General features: G+C 39.9%; 1 protein-coding gene across 4 annotated transcripts in view; it reads right to left on the bottom strand.

Moving 5' to 3' along the window:
• ESRP2 (epithelial splicing regulatory protein 2) overlaps window positions 1-19,016 on the bottom strand; it is a 42,208-nt gene extending 23,192 nt beyond the window's left edge. For 2 of the 4 annotated variants that reach the window (XM_074551014.1, XM_005490796.3), the window contains exons 1-3: window positions 18,832-19,016; window positions 18,419-18,571; window positions 17,383-17,511 (exon numbers count right to left, since the gene is read on the bottom strand). In XM_074551014.1, the coding sequence (XP_074407115.1) occupies window positions 17,383-17,511; window positions 18,419-18,553 (264 nt within the window). In that variant the 5' untranslated portion in view covers window positions 18,554-18,571; window positions 18,832-19,016. The remainder of the gene's footprint in view (window positions 1-17,382; window positions 17,512-18,418; window positions 18,572-18,831) is intronic. The other 2 variants (XM_005490795.3, XM_074551013.1) reach the window with 2 other exon arrangements.
• Window positions 19,017-19,264: the final 248 nt, after the last annotated feature.

Genomic DNA, 19,264 nt, shown 5'->3' with positions numbered 1-19,264 from the left:
CAAATAAACTGCATGCATTTGTGGAATAGCAAACAAGAACACCCAGAATATAGTAAAAAAAAAAGACTAATTAGGAAGATACAGCAGAATTATGAGTTCATATGAAAAGTGATAATACTATACTGGTAATGTACAGAATCTGGACTAACTATAATTTAAGTTATTAAATATTTGAAAGAACTTTGAAGATAAATCACAACATTGATTTTGCAATACCCTTTCTTCACCTATAGCACCTCTGATTATATCCTTAATAATTTTTTTTTAGTTCAAAAGCAAAAAACCTACTCATTAGGTTTTAATTATGTTTCAAAAGTCATATATTAAGAAAAGCCAAACAAATAGTGATCTAATACCTTCAAAAGTAAAATGATAATCAAGTCACGTCCAAGCTAAAAAAGTTCTTGGTATAGATAAAATGTTATGAATACTAGATTTAAAAAAAATTATTCCCAGCTCTAGGGTGGCTAACCCCCAGCAGATTAATTCTCAAGAGGAAAGAGCTCCAGCTGTCTTATTCTACTTTATTTTCCATCCTTAGATAACAGTTTCCAGCCTTTTATTACTCTATACCAGTGTTAAATTCCTAGCTCCTAATAAGTCAGCTAGCATATTATAGTACCTACATGTATCGGTAAGGAGTAGCTTGTTAACTAATTTTCAAGGGGACAAATGTAATTATTCTAAGCTTCCCTCTTGATGCTACTCCCTCCCAGGAAAGCATCACCTCACAAACAAGCAATAATTACAATCACAATGCAATAGCCACCCACTGCTCTCAGCAACAGGCTATAACTCCAAAACAACCACCCCCAAAAGCAAATTAAAAGTTGACTTGAGACTTAGACAATATCTTTGTGCTGTCTTTTAGTCTGTGTATGGGGAGAAAAGAGAGTTGGTTTGTTTTATCACAACACATGTGGCACTACATCATTTCAGTCTCTGCTCGGGAAAGGTGATGTCCTAATGACCTGATCCCACCACTACACAGAGCCCACAGTGTGAACAAGAGTGGCAGCACCTGCAGCCCAAAGGTAAGGCTCCACAAGGGAAAACACGTATATTGAACATGATTTAGAAGGAACAGAGACATGATCATCCAAGCTTTATTTCAAAATAACTGCTCAAACCAATCCAGGGGCTGGGGCAGCTGACCAGAGTTCCACTACCATTCTGAGTTCAGAGTTCTGTAGCAGTGGGTATTACACATCAAAACAGGGAACTGAGGGGCAGAGCTGGGTAAGGAGGGCATCCAGCTCAGCACCTTGTGTTAAGTTGCTTCATTTGCAGATATATTTACAGATATAGATATGAAAATATCTATGAAGTGAAGTTACTTAATAGTAGAGAACATATTTGAAACTATAAGAAGGGTTAATATCCCCACAAAACAAAAACTTTTATAATGCAATTGTCTGCACACTACCAAAACACACAAAAAGAACAAATACACTATAAACAGATGGTGTATAACTAACTAAAATAACTAGCTAAAAATCAACCATCCCAAACTTGCAGATTCCCAAAGCCTGTTTCCTCCCAATTGCTAGTACAGGTTGTGGTCCTACCACAAGCTGAAGTCTTGAAGAACCTGAGGCTTTAAAGCCAGTTATTGTTCAAAGATGATTTAAAGTCAGAAAATTGAGATCTGAGAGTGCTCAAAATACCTCAGATGATGTGTAAACATCAGAAAGAGAAGAAAATTCCAGTGGACTCCAGAGGAACCACTTCAGAAAAGTAGTTCTGTGGACGGCCACAGTCACAGACCAACAACAAATATTCTCACCACAACAACACACATGAGAACTGCTTTCTTACTAAATGCAGCAACTTATTAGGTTTTTTTTTTTGTTTAACTAATGCACACAGTAAAGAGCAAATATTTGTAAAAAGGGGTTGGAAATGGTGGTAGGAATCAGCCTCCAGAGGGGGTGCACAGGGATTCTTGCTGAAAGGAAGCAGAGTCTTACTGATGAACAGCAATAAAACACTCCCCAAACCTTCAACTTTGTACCCTGTGTTACTGGAGATGCTCAAGAGCCAATACAGGCAGTGCAGTTAGGGAGCTATTTTGATCAGGTACAAGAAGAAATCTAACCCACACCATCTGAAGAAAGCAACAAATGCAAGCAGCCTCCCGCTGTACACATAAAATGTAAGAACTGTAGATCAAAAAGACGTCATCAAGTTAGAAAACAAAAGGAGAAAAATGTTTGCACAAGGGAGGAAATGCTCAGGTCAAATGGTGTAAGTCAAGTTAGTAAAAATCAAGACTGTTGCACTGAAATATTCACATTTTTTCCACGTGGTATTTCCCACACAACCTACAGCTGAAAAGAAAACACAGATATTTTCAGAAGCCTGTACTGAGAAGATGCCAGAGTAGTAAAATATTGCGTAAGGACACTGATAAGCCCAGAATTCCAACTGCACTAAGGTTTAAAGAACTCCCAAGGATCAGGACTTGTTTTTATTTGTACCAAGCGTTAGTATTTGCACTGCATATTTATTAAATGTCAGTGATAACATTCAACATTGCAAACTCCTTTCCAGTGGAACAATCAACATGTCAAAACAATACTCTACTTTTCTTACTAAATGCCTGCAGCTTTAAGTGCCTTAGATAAACTGCCATAAGGTTGGCAGGACTTGCTGGAAGCTTATTTAGAAACTCCTATTTTAAAACCAGCCTGTTTCAAACTTTGGGGTGTAATGCTCTGGAAGAGGGCAAGAAGACTGTGGGAACAATAGTCAGGAGACATAAGCAACCTTTGTTACCCAAACCAGCTCAGCCATGGCATGGGTTAACTGAGGAGAGGAGGGGGTAGCAGAGTGAATGGGAAGATTCACTCAGGATCAGAGCATGGGGCAAAATAGCCCCAGAGGAATGACAGATATTTGAGATTAGCCTGAAGTAGCTTTTTCACTCACAGGAGATGTCTCCTAATTCTGCAGAGGTTGAGTATGAGAGGCATAGCTGTGGACCAGCTCTTGCTGCTATAGATGACACTGGACCCTCAAGACTTTCAGGCAATAGACCCATGCAACACATGTGTCAAACTTGTTAAAGCAGCTAGGGCAGATGTGTTTGTAAAGCCACATTGTTCAGCACAACAAGCCACACCAGTTAAGCAATTCAGCACTGCCCAGGAAAAGCCATCTTCAGCCTCCTTTCTTGCACCACAGATTTCGGGTAGCATTTCAAAAGCCAGCTTTGAACCAGCATCCACCCAAATGGAGCAAGCACAGGACAAGTTAAGACCAGCACCAGATTTACATTACGTTTTTCTGTCTCACATGTTGAACAACCTGTCCACAACTCTGTCATTTCATAAATTCCATCCCCATCTCCTTCACTCCACTAATAAAATCCATCTCAGCTATTTACCTGCTGTCATTCACCTTCGTGCTGCCGTCCAAGCACGCCCCCAGTGCAGCAGGCAAAGCTGCCCCACCTCAGCACTGCCCCCACCAAGCTCACACGCCCTGTCTGCCCTGCTCCTCTGCTCCTTCCACAGCTCTCACACACTGCTAATTACCTCTTGCATCTTGCAACCAGCCCTCATTCTGACTGCAAGAACCAGTCTATTAGCATCATCCTCCACCTCTCTTGCTTATTCCACCAGATCAGTCTCTCCAGCAAAGCTCTGATGAGTCATTCCTTATTTAAAGGAATTTGTTCAATAATTCCACACCAAGATTAAAAACTGAACAGAGGGAAGAGGAAGAATCAAACAAGCTGCTCTGTATACTTGCCTCCTCGAAACCTAAAACAGTTCTTAGAGAAAAGGTGGTGAGAGGGAAGGACAGACTTTGAACAGCAGTTTGAAAAACTGGCTAAACAGGATTTTGGTCATGTAGCTGAGAGTACAAAGAGATTGAAGAGACATGTTTTGCCAGCAGCAAAGCTGGATGAAAGCCAGCACAAGCTGCTGTGTTTTTTACTGATGAATCCCAAGGGACTAAAATAACAGCCCACTTCGTGTTGCCTTAAATATAGCTGAGCTAAGATGTAGATCTTGGAGAAACAAGAAGATTCTCTAAGCTTTTTCTATAGTTATGATGCACAAAACCCTAAAATAAACATCTGTCTATTTGGATAGTCTCATTTTCCTTACTAAAAATAGCTGTCATCCTTGAGAAAGGCCACTGCATCTGTGCTGTATCTGTGCCTGGCATGGTAATTAAACACTGAGATAATTCAGGCACAGAATGCATCCATGCTGTCAAATAGAACCATTTCTAAAACACCATGGCACTCTGGGGGATTCTTTCTTCAAATCACCTCTGAGAAGTAACAGAAAATTCAGCTGCCCCTTACGCATCAGATTTCCAGCAGCTCCTAGTGAGTCTTTAAAGCAGCATCCTTTCCTTTAGTCGTGCACAGAATTTCTCTGTTTTGCTTCTTTTGGCCCTACTGACCCATCAGAGCTAAGACAAAATCATCCACAGAGCTTCAGAATTAAAGGCATCCTTGCAGTTTAAGCAGGTCTGGAATTCCATGCAAGTATAACATAAAAATCAAAAAACCAGCTTAGATTGTAGCTTACACTGAAGCCAGACTTGAATCTATTTTCAAGTAGGAAGATGAGTTATATTTATCAACATTCTTTGCACAAAGAATGGTCCTCACAGTGTAGGGATCTGGTTTCAAATCAGTAGTATCAACAGGATGTTACTAAACTGCCCCGAGTTTACAATTTGGTGATTGCAGATGAATACATGGCCCACTTCCTGCCAGATCAGCATATCAAAAAGTGCTCATTTTTTCATCCATGCCATCTTTAAACTTGAGAGGGTGAACAGATCATATCTGGTCCAGTCAAAATTGGAGACATGAGACAGAGAGATGATAATTGATTTGGCTTAAAGCCTGTCGAAAGACTTTGAACAGGTTTAGCATTCTAGATTAGTGTTTTGCAAAAAAAACCCAAGCAAACAAAACAAAAACCACCAAAACAAACAAAAACCCTGAAAATAAAACTTTTTCAGGAATGACAGTTTCTTGTCATTATTAAGAAGAAAACTTTCAGGAATAACTTAGAAGAAAAGTTATTTTGGTTCACTTAGGACTTACATTCTGATATATTCCCTTGAGCTTAAAAACCCCTCATATTACTAAAATGAAACTGTTCTAGAGAAAGTGAAAATAAGATTCCACAGATCTGTAAAGTACCCTGAGAAGAAAAAGGTTTTATCTGAGGCACATAAATGTGCACTGCTTACACCTCCTTTGCGCAAACCTATGACTAAAGCCATACTGTTTATAACCATGGATGTTTTCCAGTCTAACTTGTATTTAAAAAAAATCATCATCACTTATTAGATATTACTGCAATTCACAACATTAGAGCTTTAGACTCTTTCAGGCTTTTGGTGTGAGTCATTCTTTGCTTGTAGCATTGAGCATATAACAATGATCAGTCTTCTTGGAAAACAAAGGATAATCTTCAAAAAGGTTTCACTGAAGACTTTCTATTCCCAGTTCTGTTTCAACAGGCAAAAGGTACTGCAGTTGTTGCCTCAAAGCCTGATTTTATGCTAAGTCCTCTACAATTTATTCCAGAGAACACCCAAACCCAATTATACATTTGCAGGTGTGGCTCCTGAAAGAAGATCTCCAGCAGATGAACAATGAAAGAGGCTGCTGAGAGAAGTTGCAGATTCTTCATCATTGAAGATACTAAAGATCCAAGAGGTCATTGTCTTTGGCAGCCTGCTCAAGTGTCCCTGCTTTCAGTGCTTGGGCTGGACAACATCTACAGGTGCCTTCCAGCCTCAGCTGTTGTGTGACTCCCCCCACTCTGGGCTCTCTTTGCCCACTCTGCAGCTCCACCAAAGATCAGGGCACCAATGGCACCACGGTGTGTACCTGAGGGGCTGGGGGTTTTTGGGAAGGGACATGTTTTCCAGGATGGGGGGAAGTGAAGGTGATCAAGAGTTGAGATGCAGCCAAATCTCATTAACAGAACCTGTCTGCCACTGAAACATAAGCAAGATTGGAGCCCCACTGAATTCTGAAGTTTGTCTAAAGACTTAAAGGGTCTAATACAGCATGAGAAAAGTCAGGAGTAACAAGCCATGGCTAAGGCTTGCTCGCACGCAACATACCATGACATGACAGCCTAGGGAAATATTTTCACTTGGTCATTGTGCCTCAGTTCCTACACCCATGAGGGTTTGACATTTATTTACAAAACTCTCCATGAGCAGTCTTCTGCTCCTTCAGTCTTCCACTCCTGGTGATAATGCCAGCCTTATCCATGCAATGGAGGAATTTAAAGCATGTCAATACTACTGGGAGGTGCACAGACTGCATTTCAGCACTATTTACAAGTATGATAACCCTTTATTGTGCTGGGTAACATTTTAAACAGAGAATCCTATAGTAAGCCCTTGCCTTTGTTCATCTGTTAACTGATATTCCACATGGCTGATAATGGATACATGGTGACCTTGTACTGAAATTGCTGTATGGAAAGAAAAGAAAAAAGCATAACCCCCAGTGTAGCCAAAAGCTACAAATCACTTCTTTTCCCCTTCTAGCTAAATAGGGGTAAAAATACAATATTTAGATACCATTCAGACATAAACATGAAAAAGAAATTGCCCCTTAGTTTGAATTCATTGCTGGGCAAACATGCAGGAGATGACAGAGGCAGCCCAGGTTCATTCACTAGAAATGTTCAAAAATAATATTGCCAGTTGATTTCTCCTATTAGGAGGAAGGCAATTATTTGCTCTACTGAACACTAATGCCTGAGAATATTTAGTGACTGCAGACTAGCTTGGACAAAAGCATGGGGCTCATTTCCAGCTTGCCAGAGAATCTAATTTTGCCCAGTTACATATCACCTTATACCTCTGGATGGCATAGAAACTACATTAAATAACAGAAGGACCAATCAGTCACAAAGGCCATCATAAATGTACTCAAGAGAGAGATTACATATCCAAAAACAGTTAGAGGTTTTTTTTTTTTTTCCATCTTGGAATTTGCAAGTGTAAGAGCAAATTTACGCTTTGGATGAGGAGAGGCAGGATGTGTCACTGAGCTTCAAGCACTGGAGACTGCCTTCTCCTCGAGCACATTTTGCTGCTTCTTACACCTGATAATCTGCTGTCACTTTGTCTTCTTTCCTGAACAGAGGTCCAGACCAGGTGCTGCACACCCTGCTGCTTCTCTAGCTGTTCCAAAGCAGTTTCCTCCACAGCAGCTGCTTATTTAGACAAACTCCTGTTGTTGCCTCTCACAGAAAGAAATGAATTATTTTCCACTCATGCTGTGAGCAAAAGGTGACAAGAGGGTCTCAGCTATCCTAGGCTTGGGGTTCTGTCATGAAATTCCAATCACAAATCTTAAAAAGAAGCAGTAGTTGAAAAACACAGAATTATGCTTTTAAGTGTATTTATGATAGTCACTTTTATTTTTTACTTTGTTGGGAAGCCGAAGTTACAGGAAATAATACCACCTTATTCTCCTTGTTGTCATGTCACAGGTCTCTCAAGAAAAAAAGGTCTACAGACACCTCTTATAATTACTGCAAGACTTCAAGGGGGAAAATGGAAAGTATTCTTCAAATTTCTTGCATCCTTTCACTCCATAAAACAGAGAAAATTCCTTTAAAATTCATTATACTCCTTCAGAATTAATAGAGGGACTGGCAACTTTAAACTTAGCTGGTGAGAGTAGCCTACACTAATTTCCTGCATAAAAATAAGTTTGTTCAACGCTGTTCAGCAACAGGTGGAACATGAAATACAGAAACAGAGCAACAATTGTCATGGTTTGTCTGCCAGTGATACTCTGCGGAGCATAGAAAACAGCCCATTGTTACTCAGGGCTGTGGTAAACTGTTTTAAAGATGAAACTTCCACACTATTTCTTTCTGTGGTTCATTTTAATTGGACCTGGGTCTTTGTGCAGCAAAGTAAACAATAGCTAACTAAATGCTTTAATTCTTCCTAGGAAAGAATGCAAACATCTAACATTCTGCCATGACAAAGATCTGTCCAAGCCATGCCACTTGAGCACTTTATGACCATTTTTGATTAATTATTTCTTAGATGGAAGTTTGAAACACCAGACTATTTGCATGCTTTCCAGCTATGGTATCTACAGCATCTAATTCGGGTAATGCATTAAGCATAAAAGGCAAGACCATGGCTCAGGCCATCTGAATGTCACAGCAATCAGGTCACAGGCTTTTATCTTCAAAAGCACAACCTGTTTTAATAAGAGAGTGTTGAAATATGCAGAGTACTCCACAAATAAGCTACTTGAAGTTAGCCTTGTGTAAGATAAAGCACCCCAGTCCAGCAACATAAGAATTTCAGAGTTTGTGGACTTACTTTACTACTACATTATGTGTCAGGAAACTGCTAAATAAAGAAACACTTACTGAGATAAACTATGTTTTCACTTCAAATGAATCTGTGTGAAAGAGGCCTTAGCTATCAAAACCAACAAAATAACACAACAATATAAATATCTTGCAAAATATGAATAATCTGTGCTAACAAATGATTACCTAAGTCTGATTTTAAGCAAAAAGAAAATTTTGAATACTACTTATACAAAAAAATCCCTATGCTGTCAACCTTTTACCTACACTTCAAGCAGGTTTACAATGGTGCCTCACAGTCCTCACAGGCTGCTTGCTATCAGCTCAACTCACAGAGCAAGTCATTACAGCCTGAAAGACAAGGTTGAACATACTTTCCAAACTCTAGGTTCTAATTAATGCCATGACTGCAACATTTCCCAAAGTCTTGATGTAAGCACAAGCTCTCTCTCAGTGTTCTATACCTCCCCCACTCCCACTCACCTCTGTTTCAAGGACAAACTTTCATTAGCAATGTGATCTTTAGCACTGGCTCTATTGACTGTAATGCTTGGTACTGCTCTATTTACTCAACACTACCTCATTGTTTGTAGTGCAAGCTTAACCAGTTGTAGGAGAATAGCCAATGCCTGCAAAATTAAAACATTTTTTTCTAGTAGGTTGTTTCTCAAGTTTTTTTTTTTTTTTTGTTTTTTTTTTTGTTTTTTTTTGTAGTAGTAGTACTCCGGGAAAGTAAAAAGATGAGGCAACAGCAAAAGAATGAAGAGACACTTATCATCCACAACCCAGTTTCCTGCATGATTTTCTCATACTCCTGCCTCTCCATTAAACTTGTACTGTAAAAATACCATAAGCATGGACTTTTCTCAATAACAGTCTTGAAATTTATGAAGTATCTTTGCTTATGTAAGAATCCAAGTGATTCTTGATCAAACCCTTAGAAATATCAGAAAAAGAAAGTCAAACTTTCTTGAATTGACTCTGCTTTGCTTTGTAAATGGGGGAGTGTTCCCTTTCTTGTACAAACATGCTTTCACAAATACATAAAGGACTAGTGGAATTAGATCCCTAAATCAGTTTGCCTTCAATCTCTCAAACTTTCAAATCACAGATTAGAGCAAGCATCAAAAATTGGTAATGACTCATAAGGAAAAATGAGAGTGAGAAACTATTAGATATGATTTTAGCAGTTCACAACTGAGTAATATCAAAATTTACACTTGGCCTTCCACAGGATTCAAACCTGGCCAACACAGAAGGACATTAATAGTTACACTATTTGGACATTGCTTCCTCTTACAGAACTACATCCTCCCTTTCAGGTAACTTTCTGCTTCCAAAGCAAGTTCCTTATGACTGGAAAGGCTTGACATGAGTTTGTCTGGATGTCAAGCAAGTCACAGCTTCTTGTGATCAAATCTTAGCATCTGAGACTTATAGAGAAAGGGTGTTGATTTCTATTTTCTTTTGTTTCTTTAAGCATAACCACAAGAACTGCAGTTTTCTTCTGCACTTCATATTTACAAGGTGCTATCTCACATGATTTACAATAATCTAAAGTCCTGTATAACTTGAATTCTGTTGTAAAAAATAACACTGAGACACTCAGGTTACCAATTAAACAAACTGCAAAACTCTGTCACAGTCCTATTCTTGTGACAATTATGTATTTCCAACTCTGTATCTCTCATGATCTCACTCCCTCCAATGGTATTTGATAAGAGGATTGGCGTGTTATACAATGTTAATAAAATATCCATTTCTCAATCTTTTTTTGCCACACTCTGCCCACTGCAGCTCTACAAAGAAAGGCAGCAGGAGGAAAGAGAAACCAAAATATTTTGAAATAGAAGTTTGGGGGAAGTGAGAGAGTTGGTTTTAATTGTTTTGTTTTATCTCTCATCAAAAAGGGCGATCATTTGAATTTCAATTCCCAATATCTTTTGCTTAATATTTATCCCATAACTCACATCTACCTTCACAGCATGTGGATTTAATGAATGGGGGGCAAATAAGCAAAGCAGCTGTTTGTGAACAAAGCAAAACCAGAGGCTATTATATAGAAGAACACTGGAGAAAGTTGTGAACAGTTCAAAGAACATCACCACAGATGATCACTGAAACATGGTTTGTAGAACAAACATGACTTCTGACTCAAGACACTCCTAGAACACATGTCAAGGTGTCTTTCAGAGCATCAGCATTTCCTCCTTTTTTTTGGAATAAGGTTGTAGCTAACAGAAAACAGCATGAGATCTCTACAGGAAAGAAAAAACACTTTTCCAGAGCAGAGGAGATGGCAAAGACATGAACATGAGGGAGAATTACTGGTTTTGTTTCTAATTAAGAGATATAAAATTTCCTATTTTAATGACAGAAATTAAAAAAATGAGAGAGGGTTGACATCATGTTGCTAAAAAATTAATCTTTAATCAGCATTTTTAGTTCTGGCCACAGCACTGCTTTGCTAGCAGTATCAATTCCAGTAACTGTGCATCAGTCTGAAATCCAACTGCTCTGCAAAGAAGTGCTGCAAGAGATTGACAGAGACATTGCCCTCATTTGGCAGCACTCAGCCACCCAAGAACTTCATATATAACTGAAGAGTATTGGTTTATTAAAAGGGGGGGAAAAATCAAGTAACCAACATACAGATTGAGGAAGAGTGCAACCTTTTCCAAAAACTACCAGAGGAAGAGAGAAAGAGCACAGACTTGCAGACAAATCCACACAGAGTTTTCTAAGCTGCTTCCATGTTAACAGCAAGAACAGATAGAAGCACTGCACACATAATTACTGCCAAAATAACAGAATGCAAATCATAGAATCATTTAGGTTGGACAAGATCTTCAAGATCACTGAGTCTTACCATTAACCTGACAGCACCAAATTGACCACTAAACCATGTCGCTAAATGCCCCATCAACATGTTAAAATCCTTTATGCTTCATTTATTCCTCAGCCACTTTTGAAACCCCTGACAATAATTCATTAACACATTTCCAGTGACTTTTTCAGTAGCTATTTAGAGCAAGTTAGAGGAAAGAAGTTCAAAGTCCCTGAGGACCATGCAATCCAGCAATCTTTGTATTAAAATGGTTCTACCCTCTATTTTGCTGTCTTTCAATGATGTAAGAAAAATCCCATAAGAACAATTTCAAGAGAAATTCAAGTGTTCAGACATATTATAGGTGTGGAAACATCCAAATGTATTAGTAACACAGTTTACAAACATGGCACAACATCACTCCCTGTGAAGACAGGCACCTCAAGCTGTTCTGCAACTCATAGTAAAGTTTATTTGTCCATATATGCTAATCTCAGACTTGGTAATTAATTGTTACTGTTCCACTTCACCAGAAAATGTAGCAACATCTGCTATCACAAAAAAGTCTACTCATATCTTCAAATCACTGGGCCAAATTATTCACTTCTCATTAATATTGTCACTTCTAGTTTTAAGAGAAGATAGCCCAGCTTGCCAAGGCTCCCACACTTTTATGCCTATAAGGAAAAGAATTTGCAGCTTTAGAAAAATTCTTTTACTAATTCTTTGCTCATTCAGAAGTGAAACACCTAAATGCAGGAACAAAGCAAGGGAGCCTTCCTACTTCCTACAGGGAATACTTGAGGAATTCAGATAAAAGTAATGCAGTATTTGGAGAAGCTAATGTCACTGATTTTCCACACAACAGAACATAAGTGCTACCAATAACAAATAGATTCCCATGATCTACATATGCATATTTCTGTATATACATATATATATATATATTTAATATACATAACAGAAGAACTGTTTATGCTATCAAGTCTTTTCTGGGCTTTTTGAGGAACCAGATTTGAGTGTTTCAAGAACAATGTAATGGGCTACAGAGCTGGGTAGCACTGAGAATTCGTAAAGACAAAAATAGTTTATCTAGGCCATTATCAATAGAATTGCAACTAAGGTTCTGAAAAAAAGTTAGCCATAGCTAAAACAACAATAAAAATCCACACTGCAACATCCTACAGCTACAGGAAGCATTAGCACATAAGACATATGCAACATAATTTAACGAATCCTCATCTACATTTATCCATAAAAATAGGGAGCTATTGGATGTTAATAAATGTGAAAACTCTACATAAGGCTACCTGCATACAGGACACTCAGCCCTCCTGTAAGAGCAGGAATCTATCACTTACCTACCCTGGGAACCTGAAGGCCCTTGTGTCTGTCAGGAAATCCTCATCACTCACTGCTGATGCCAAACCAAGGCCACAGTTTCACATTAATTGCTCAGTGCCCTACCTGTATTAAAATGTTACCCTCCTTTCACCCACACCTTAGTGCTATGGCTGCCCTTGGGAAAACTTCTTAATCTGCCACATGAGCATCAGACAGAACCACTCCAATCCAGAGCTGCCTTCAGCTCAGAACAGTGCCCTGCTCCAGCTCCATCTGCAGCCCCAAAGGCTTTTGCACAGGCAGAAAGCAGGAGGGAGGGCCGTGTAGCAGCACCTGCCTAAGTGAAAGGTGCCACCGAAGTGCTCAGGAGCAGAAACAGCTTAAGCTGGTATCGCCATCAAACGTGTTGGATCATGAAAACACAACCAAAGGGTGTAGTTTCACAGGATGTGAGCTTGGATAGCAAAGCAGTTTTAAGTTCCCACCCCATCTGCTCATTTCAGTGATCCTGTTTACAGCACAGCTTCACAAAGGGTTTTACTGACACAACAAAAAGATGGCAAAGTCTGGTGCAGGGCCAGGGGAGAAGCTGGCTTCACTGCTGAAGCCAAATCTTGTGAAATGACACCCTAACTGTTTGTTGTGGAAAGAACAGCCTGTCTGGTAACACTTGCCAAAGATTCACCAAACACCTGCTCCAAACCATCAGAACTCAGACCCAGCAAATATTCCAAACTCTGTTAGAAGTTTTATTGAGGTGATGCAGTCAACAAATAATCTGAAGTTGGAACATCAACTGTAAGACTCAAAAGAAAAAAAGTCACCCTGCATTTTCAGATTTTTCTGCAGTTTGAAGACTGAGAGGTGTATTAAAAATAAATTTTAAAAATTATTTAACCAAAATGAAGATGTGGCAGCTGGCAAGGGAGCCAAGAAAACTTTCTGCTAGCACTTTGTGAAGAAGAAGCTGCAGAACAAGTTTCTCTTACAAAAAGGGTTGTAACCGGTTTATCTGGTTAGAGGAATTCATGAGTTCTTCTGCCTCTCCCCCCATCCCATTTGTTTCCAAAAGCTCATTTAACCAGCTTGTTTCTTGCTGAATTTGCTGAAAACAAATTGCACCTGCAGCTCAGCTGGGTGATCAATAGGCATCCAAACATGCTTGAGGGAACTGGCAATTTGCTATCACCTGATAAAGTGGCAACCACTCAGTATTTTCAATTTGAGCATTATTTAGGGGAGTAGTGGAGGGCAAAGGCCCAGCTTTGTCTCTCTCTATATAAGAATATGAATCAAAATATTCACTGGTGTATTTGATTCAGTATATTCAATCAGCAAGACAAGGAGAGTCTTTTAAACAAATTTTTAATATTTTAATATCAATCCATAGATTAAAAATGAATGTTTTTAGTAGATCCAAAAGCAAAGCCAGGTCTCACATGAGAATGTCTCCCTTTTTATGTATATTGTTCAAAGAAAGATGGTAATTACAGCTAAATACTGCAGACAGTTCTCCAGCATTATTAGCTCTTCTTAGACATCTTTTTTCAGGAAGACATGCAAATATTGCCTTGCAAAAGGAAAGTAACATGTCTTAAGGCAAGCCATGCTGATTCAGCCAGGTTTTCTATATGGGAGGGATTAAGAAATCCACAACACTTTCAACTTCATATGGGATCTTTAACTTAGAGCCCCCGTGGCTACAATCAGAGAAGCACATGAGGATGGCAGCTTTTTGATGACAGAGTAATGGGGCTGAGAGAAAGGCAAAGTTCATTTTGGTTTTGCTCTTTAAAAGCAAGGTTCCATTCCTACAAGGTTTCAGAGAGCAGCCTGAGAATAACTGCTCTCCCTTAAAAGCTTGCAGAGCGGGGAACTATAAAGCTACAGCAATTAACTAGAAAAATATAAATAACATGCTAAATAAGCCAGTCCTGTGATTTGAGGATCTGAACAGTGAAACTGGCAAGTGTGTCCCAGTCATGCAGGAAGAGAACTATTCCCTTTGCTAAGTAGTGTAGTTGATACATGTTTAGAGGCTTAGATCACAGGCTCAAGAGAGTTCCAAATACACACTTGAACAAGAGATCTCCCACTTTGTTAAATAAAAATCCTCAGTTTTCTACTCAGTAGCATTTTACAACATCTCAGCAGCTGTGAGTTCACCATTACTGGTCTCACATCAGAGGTAAGTTATTAATGCCATTTTGAACTAAATACATCAAGCAAGGGGCTCCCAAAGGGCACACATTTTATAATTTCGGGTAACTATTTCCCTGACATTTGTACATTCTCCACCCCCACAAAGGAAAGCTATCACAACCCTGCACATCATCTATGAGAAAATACAGATGGATGCCATAGCTGCAGTAGTACCTCTGGAATCAAATGCTTGTTACCCTGGACAAGTACAGTATTAAACACCTTGCAACAAAACATACAGAGCATATGCTGCAACAAGCACCTTGGTTATTTGGGGGCAGTGTGCTTCAGGACTTTACCTTGTACAATTGCAACAGCCAAAATTTATTGAGAAGGAACCCTATTTCAGAATATTTCAAGACAAACTCAAGTAGTAAGTGTGCAAGAATATGAAGTAAAATTAAGAAGACGCATTATTTGATGAAGTGCCTGGCTAAAAGCAAGACTTGACCCCAGACTACAGGCCTTTGGTAGACCCCATCATTGCTGGAAAGTGAAGTATACAGCAATAGAAGGAGACTTTCTGTGGTCAGGGGAATAACTCCAGACCCACAGAAGCTGATCTGCTGTTTACCAGCTACAAATCACTGATTCAGAACCACAGAATGTTTGAAGTTGAAAGAGGCCTCTGAAGCGTGGATAAAAGTTACAATGGATTTGTGCTCAGTGGTTCTCACTTCCCTTTATGTGTGGAGATTGGAAACCCAAGGCAAAAAACCAGAAGCAGACACAAAACTTTCATTTACATGATTAAGATATGTGCTAAGGTACACAATTTTCAGCTGCATCATCAATTTTCTACCACAGTCCAGGCAGGGTGTGGAAAGCTAATTTCACGTACTCTATAACATTATCTCAAATCAAGGTACAAGTCTACTTCCTTTTCCTCCTCCATTTGAAATAACCACTTCAACTACCTGTTGCTTTTGCTAGTCTAAATGCTTAACTGAGAAAGAAAAAAACCAACTATATGTGTTGTCACCTGATTCATCTTTAAAATACATGATGCAATTAAGATATCCTGTGGACTTTTCTTCAAAAATGCAGAAAAGGATTTACTAATAAAGAATATGGGGTTTTGCTTTTTGCCACCACTGTAAGTAGGAAGTTGAATTAATTCTCTCCTAATTCCCACAGGAGTCAGGACACAGAGGGCAAGTGAGAAGAGTTTAGGTAAGGTGTGTTCCAGAAGACTTATGATGGAACTGGCCACATCACAACTGGCATCCAACAATTAACAGCAAAATCATTATTTAGTTGCATAGATATGCAAACAAAAAGGAAAAAAATTGTTGTTTTTCAAGAGTCTCTACACACCTACACACAAAGGTAGTATTTCCTTTTATTTGCTAAAGCAGACCCACCTACAGTGCAATTTACAGCAATAAGATACAATCTCTCATAAAGTATTGGGTATAATTAAAGTGTGTCTGTTATAAAGGTAAACAGAGTGTACTAGGCTAAGCTGTTCCAGATGTCTTTAGTGCAAGATCTGGGACAAGATCAAACCTGCAGCTGCACATTTTCTCAGGGGTTATTATGGAGCTTTAAAAAAAAAACCCAACCAAAAAAAAAAAAAAAAAAAAGAAAAAAGAAAAAAAGAAAGAAAATCACCTCTTGGTCCCGGACTCTAACAAAGCAAATGCAAGCAGAACAAATGCCACTGCAGCCAATGCTGACAGATGTTAAGCCACATAGAAGTTACGTGTTTAGAGACACTCCAGAGTTTAGTGTTAACCATGCAGTATCAAAGAGGGTTAGGACCAAGTCTGCCAAGTTATCTGTGTCACCAGAAATTACAGCAACATGAACCTGTTCTACTGCCTAAGCAAGTTTCTGCTGAAACACACCTACGAATGATTCAGACAAGGTGTGGAAAGGCAGGTTTATATGTTACACAAAAATGCACTATTGTATTTTTCCATTCAAGCACATTTCATGCATAGAAAAGACAGTCAAAGTAAGCAAACTTTTGGGAACTGCATTATGTGTACACTATTTGCACTAAATTTTTTCAAGTAGCTTAAGTCCTCTTGAGCTGTAAGTATCATACAAGTTTTAGATTTACTGCCTCAATGTGATAATAAGTGAGACAAAGAGCAAAACTACAGACATCAGAAAATAATCAAACCAAATCACTTTATAATCTACTCATTAATCTCATCTGGAAAAGAATGATACACAACAAGCATATCTGATGCTACATTAAGGATTTTGAAGATTTCAGCTGATTTTAAGAATAACAAATGAGAAAAAGTTTTTCAATACACATTAGAGCAGTGAACCTGTAGATTAGAATGTACCATGTGAAGTTTGATTAGCACTGCTTTATTAAGCAGTACTCTTACTGGCCTACTCTTTCAAAGCTTAAAAGAAACGTGGAATAAAAGTAGACCCATCAAAAAAAACAGAAGTCAGATCTTCCAAGGACTCATAACATCAACTCAAATACCCTGGTATCATACACAACTGTTTCAGAGTTATAGAGTTCCCATTTCAAATGGTTCAGGTCTCTTTTGGGTTAGCTTAAAAACAAGCATGAAAACTTCCTAGTGATTTCAAAGTGAAAGACAAAATTAAAACGTGTTTCCTTTTTCAAATCCTTTAAATCTCATTCACAGGCTTCACTCTGAAGAGCCCCTGCTCCCAAAAGCAGCACCTCACCTGCTGAAGAACCCGGTCCAGTGGTTCAGCTTTGCCCAGTCCCTCTGGTGTTAAGCCGCTGACTTCGCGACACTGGTCACTTAAGTCCAAATTGTCTGCTTTCACCAGGGATTTGTGTAGTGTCCCTACCTAAAAACATTCAAGAAATTATGGACAAAAGTGAGGAACAATCGAAATAGCATTCTAGCATTGTGTTGAGACTGCAGAAAAATCAGAAAGATGCAGTATCACCTCCCGATAAACGCCAGGAGAAAACGCATTTGTCTATTTCACAAATCGAAACCTTTGGCCGCGGTTTCTCTCCCTCCCACCCCGGAGAGCCACGCTCTCTGCTTCGCAGTATCCAAGCCCATTTCATGGGAGGCCTTTTGCAGTTAGCACCGACTTTTGCGGGAGTTGTTAAATACAAAGGGAAGATCACTTCATATTAAGGCAGTTTCGTGAATCCACTAATGAAACTGGTAGTCTTGTTTGTTTTATCAAAGCCCTTCATCTCTAGGGGGTTATTTATGATAGGGCTTTTGAGGAGGAAAAAATTCTAGAGATGACTTTTAGGTTGGCCTAAGAATTAAAAGAAGTCAATATTCTCTTAAAGGTTATCCAAACATTGGTTAAACAAACAAAAAGCAGGCCCAAAGGGTCCAACGGTGACCGTGAGCCGGCTCCCAGGGAAGCGAGCACGCTCGGAGCCACCCGGGGGAACTTTTTGTTTTAAAGCTTCAAAAGTCCGTAGACATCCTCGAAGCTGCACATGATTTAAGGCGGACGGGGCAGTGGGGTGTGGAAGCGGCCAAACTTTCTTGAAAAGTTACTCCTTCCCTGAAGACGGAACAAAAAGGAGCTTCCCGAGCGAGCGGCCCGGGCAGGGAATGAGCCCCGGGCAGGGAATGAGCCCCGGGCTCGGGCCCCGCGCCCTCCCCTCCCCTCGGTGCATTTGTGAAATGAACAAACGGCTCCGGGCGGGCGGCGATGCCCGGCACAGCCCGCTCGCCCCGCGCCGGGGAACGCGCCCTCGCCCCGGATATCGAAGCCATACCTTCTTGTTCTGTAGATCCACAACTTGCCACACCAAGAGAATTAGTTCCCTCTCATCCGAACCCAGTTTAGCCCCATATGCACCAGCTGTTGCCCCAAACAACACCACCAAAGAGTCACTGTGCGAAGCCGTCATGACCACAGGGGGAAACAACTACAATCAAAAGCAGAGGTCAAAAAAAAAAAAAAAAAAGAGAGGGAAAAAAAAAAAAAGCAAAAGAAAGACACACTAACAAACAAGGGAAAAAAAATTAAACCAAAAATTTCCCACAAGGCTCACCCCCTACCTCCAAGTAACCAAAGGGAAAAAGAGCGAACGAGAAGTCGCGATATAAAGAGGACAGAAAGAGCCATTTAGGATGTTGGGTACTTGAGGAAAAAAAAAACATGGAGAAAGAAAGCTCCCATTTCTACCTGTTCCCGGTGATCTCCTTCCCGGGGCCGATTAGGAGATGAAATTAGCAAGCTGTGGGTTTCTCTACCTCTGACATCATGGCAGCTCAGTCTGGGCTTGGGCTTTTTTTTTTTTCTCTCTCTTTTTTTTTTTTTTCCTTCCCTCTTCCCCTTCCCCTCTCCTGAGTTACCTGCCCTTGGTGCAGCTCATGTGACTCTAGTCAATCTCCCAAAGGGACAAGGCCATTGGGCCTCTGGAAAAGGTGTAGGAGGGACGGAGGGAGAATCAACGCCTGGCTGATCCGGCCTGATTGGTTTTTGAAGGAGATCAGAGGCAAACTCCCTTTCTCTGTTGAATTCTGCCTGCAGGAAGTGCCTCTACCTGCTTTCAGCGCGGCGGGTGCTGCCCGGCGCTGGGTGCGGGCTGTGCGCGCCCGGCGTGCGGGGCGCTCGG

Source organism: Zonotrichia albicollis, chromosome 13, assembly GCF_047830755.1.
Source record: "Zonotrichia albicollis isolate bZonAlb1 chromosome 13, bZonAlb1.hap1, whole genome shotgun sequence".
Taxonomy (NCBI): Eukaryota; Metazoa; Chordata; class Aves; order Passeriformes; family Passerellidae; genus Zonotrichia; species Zonotrichia albicollis.
This window is presented reverse-complemented; position numbering and strand designations above follow the sequence as displayed.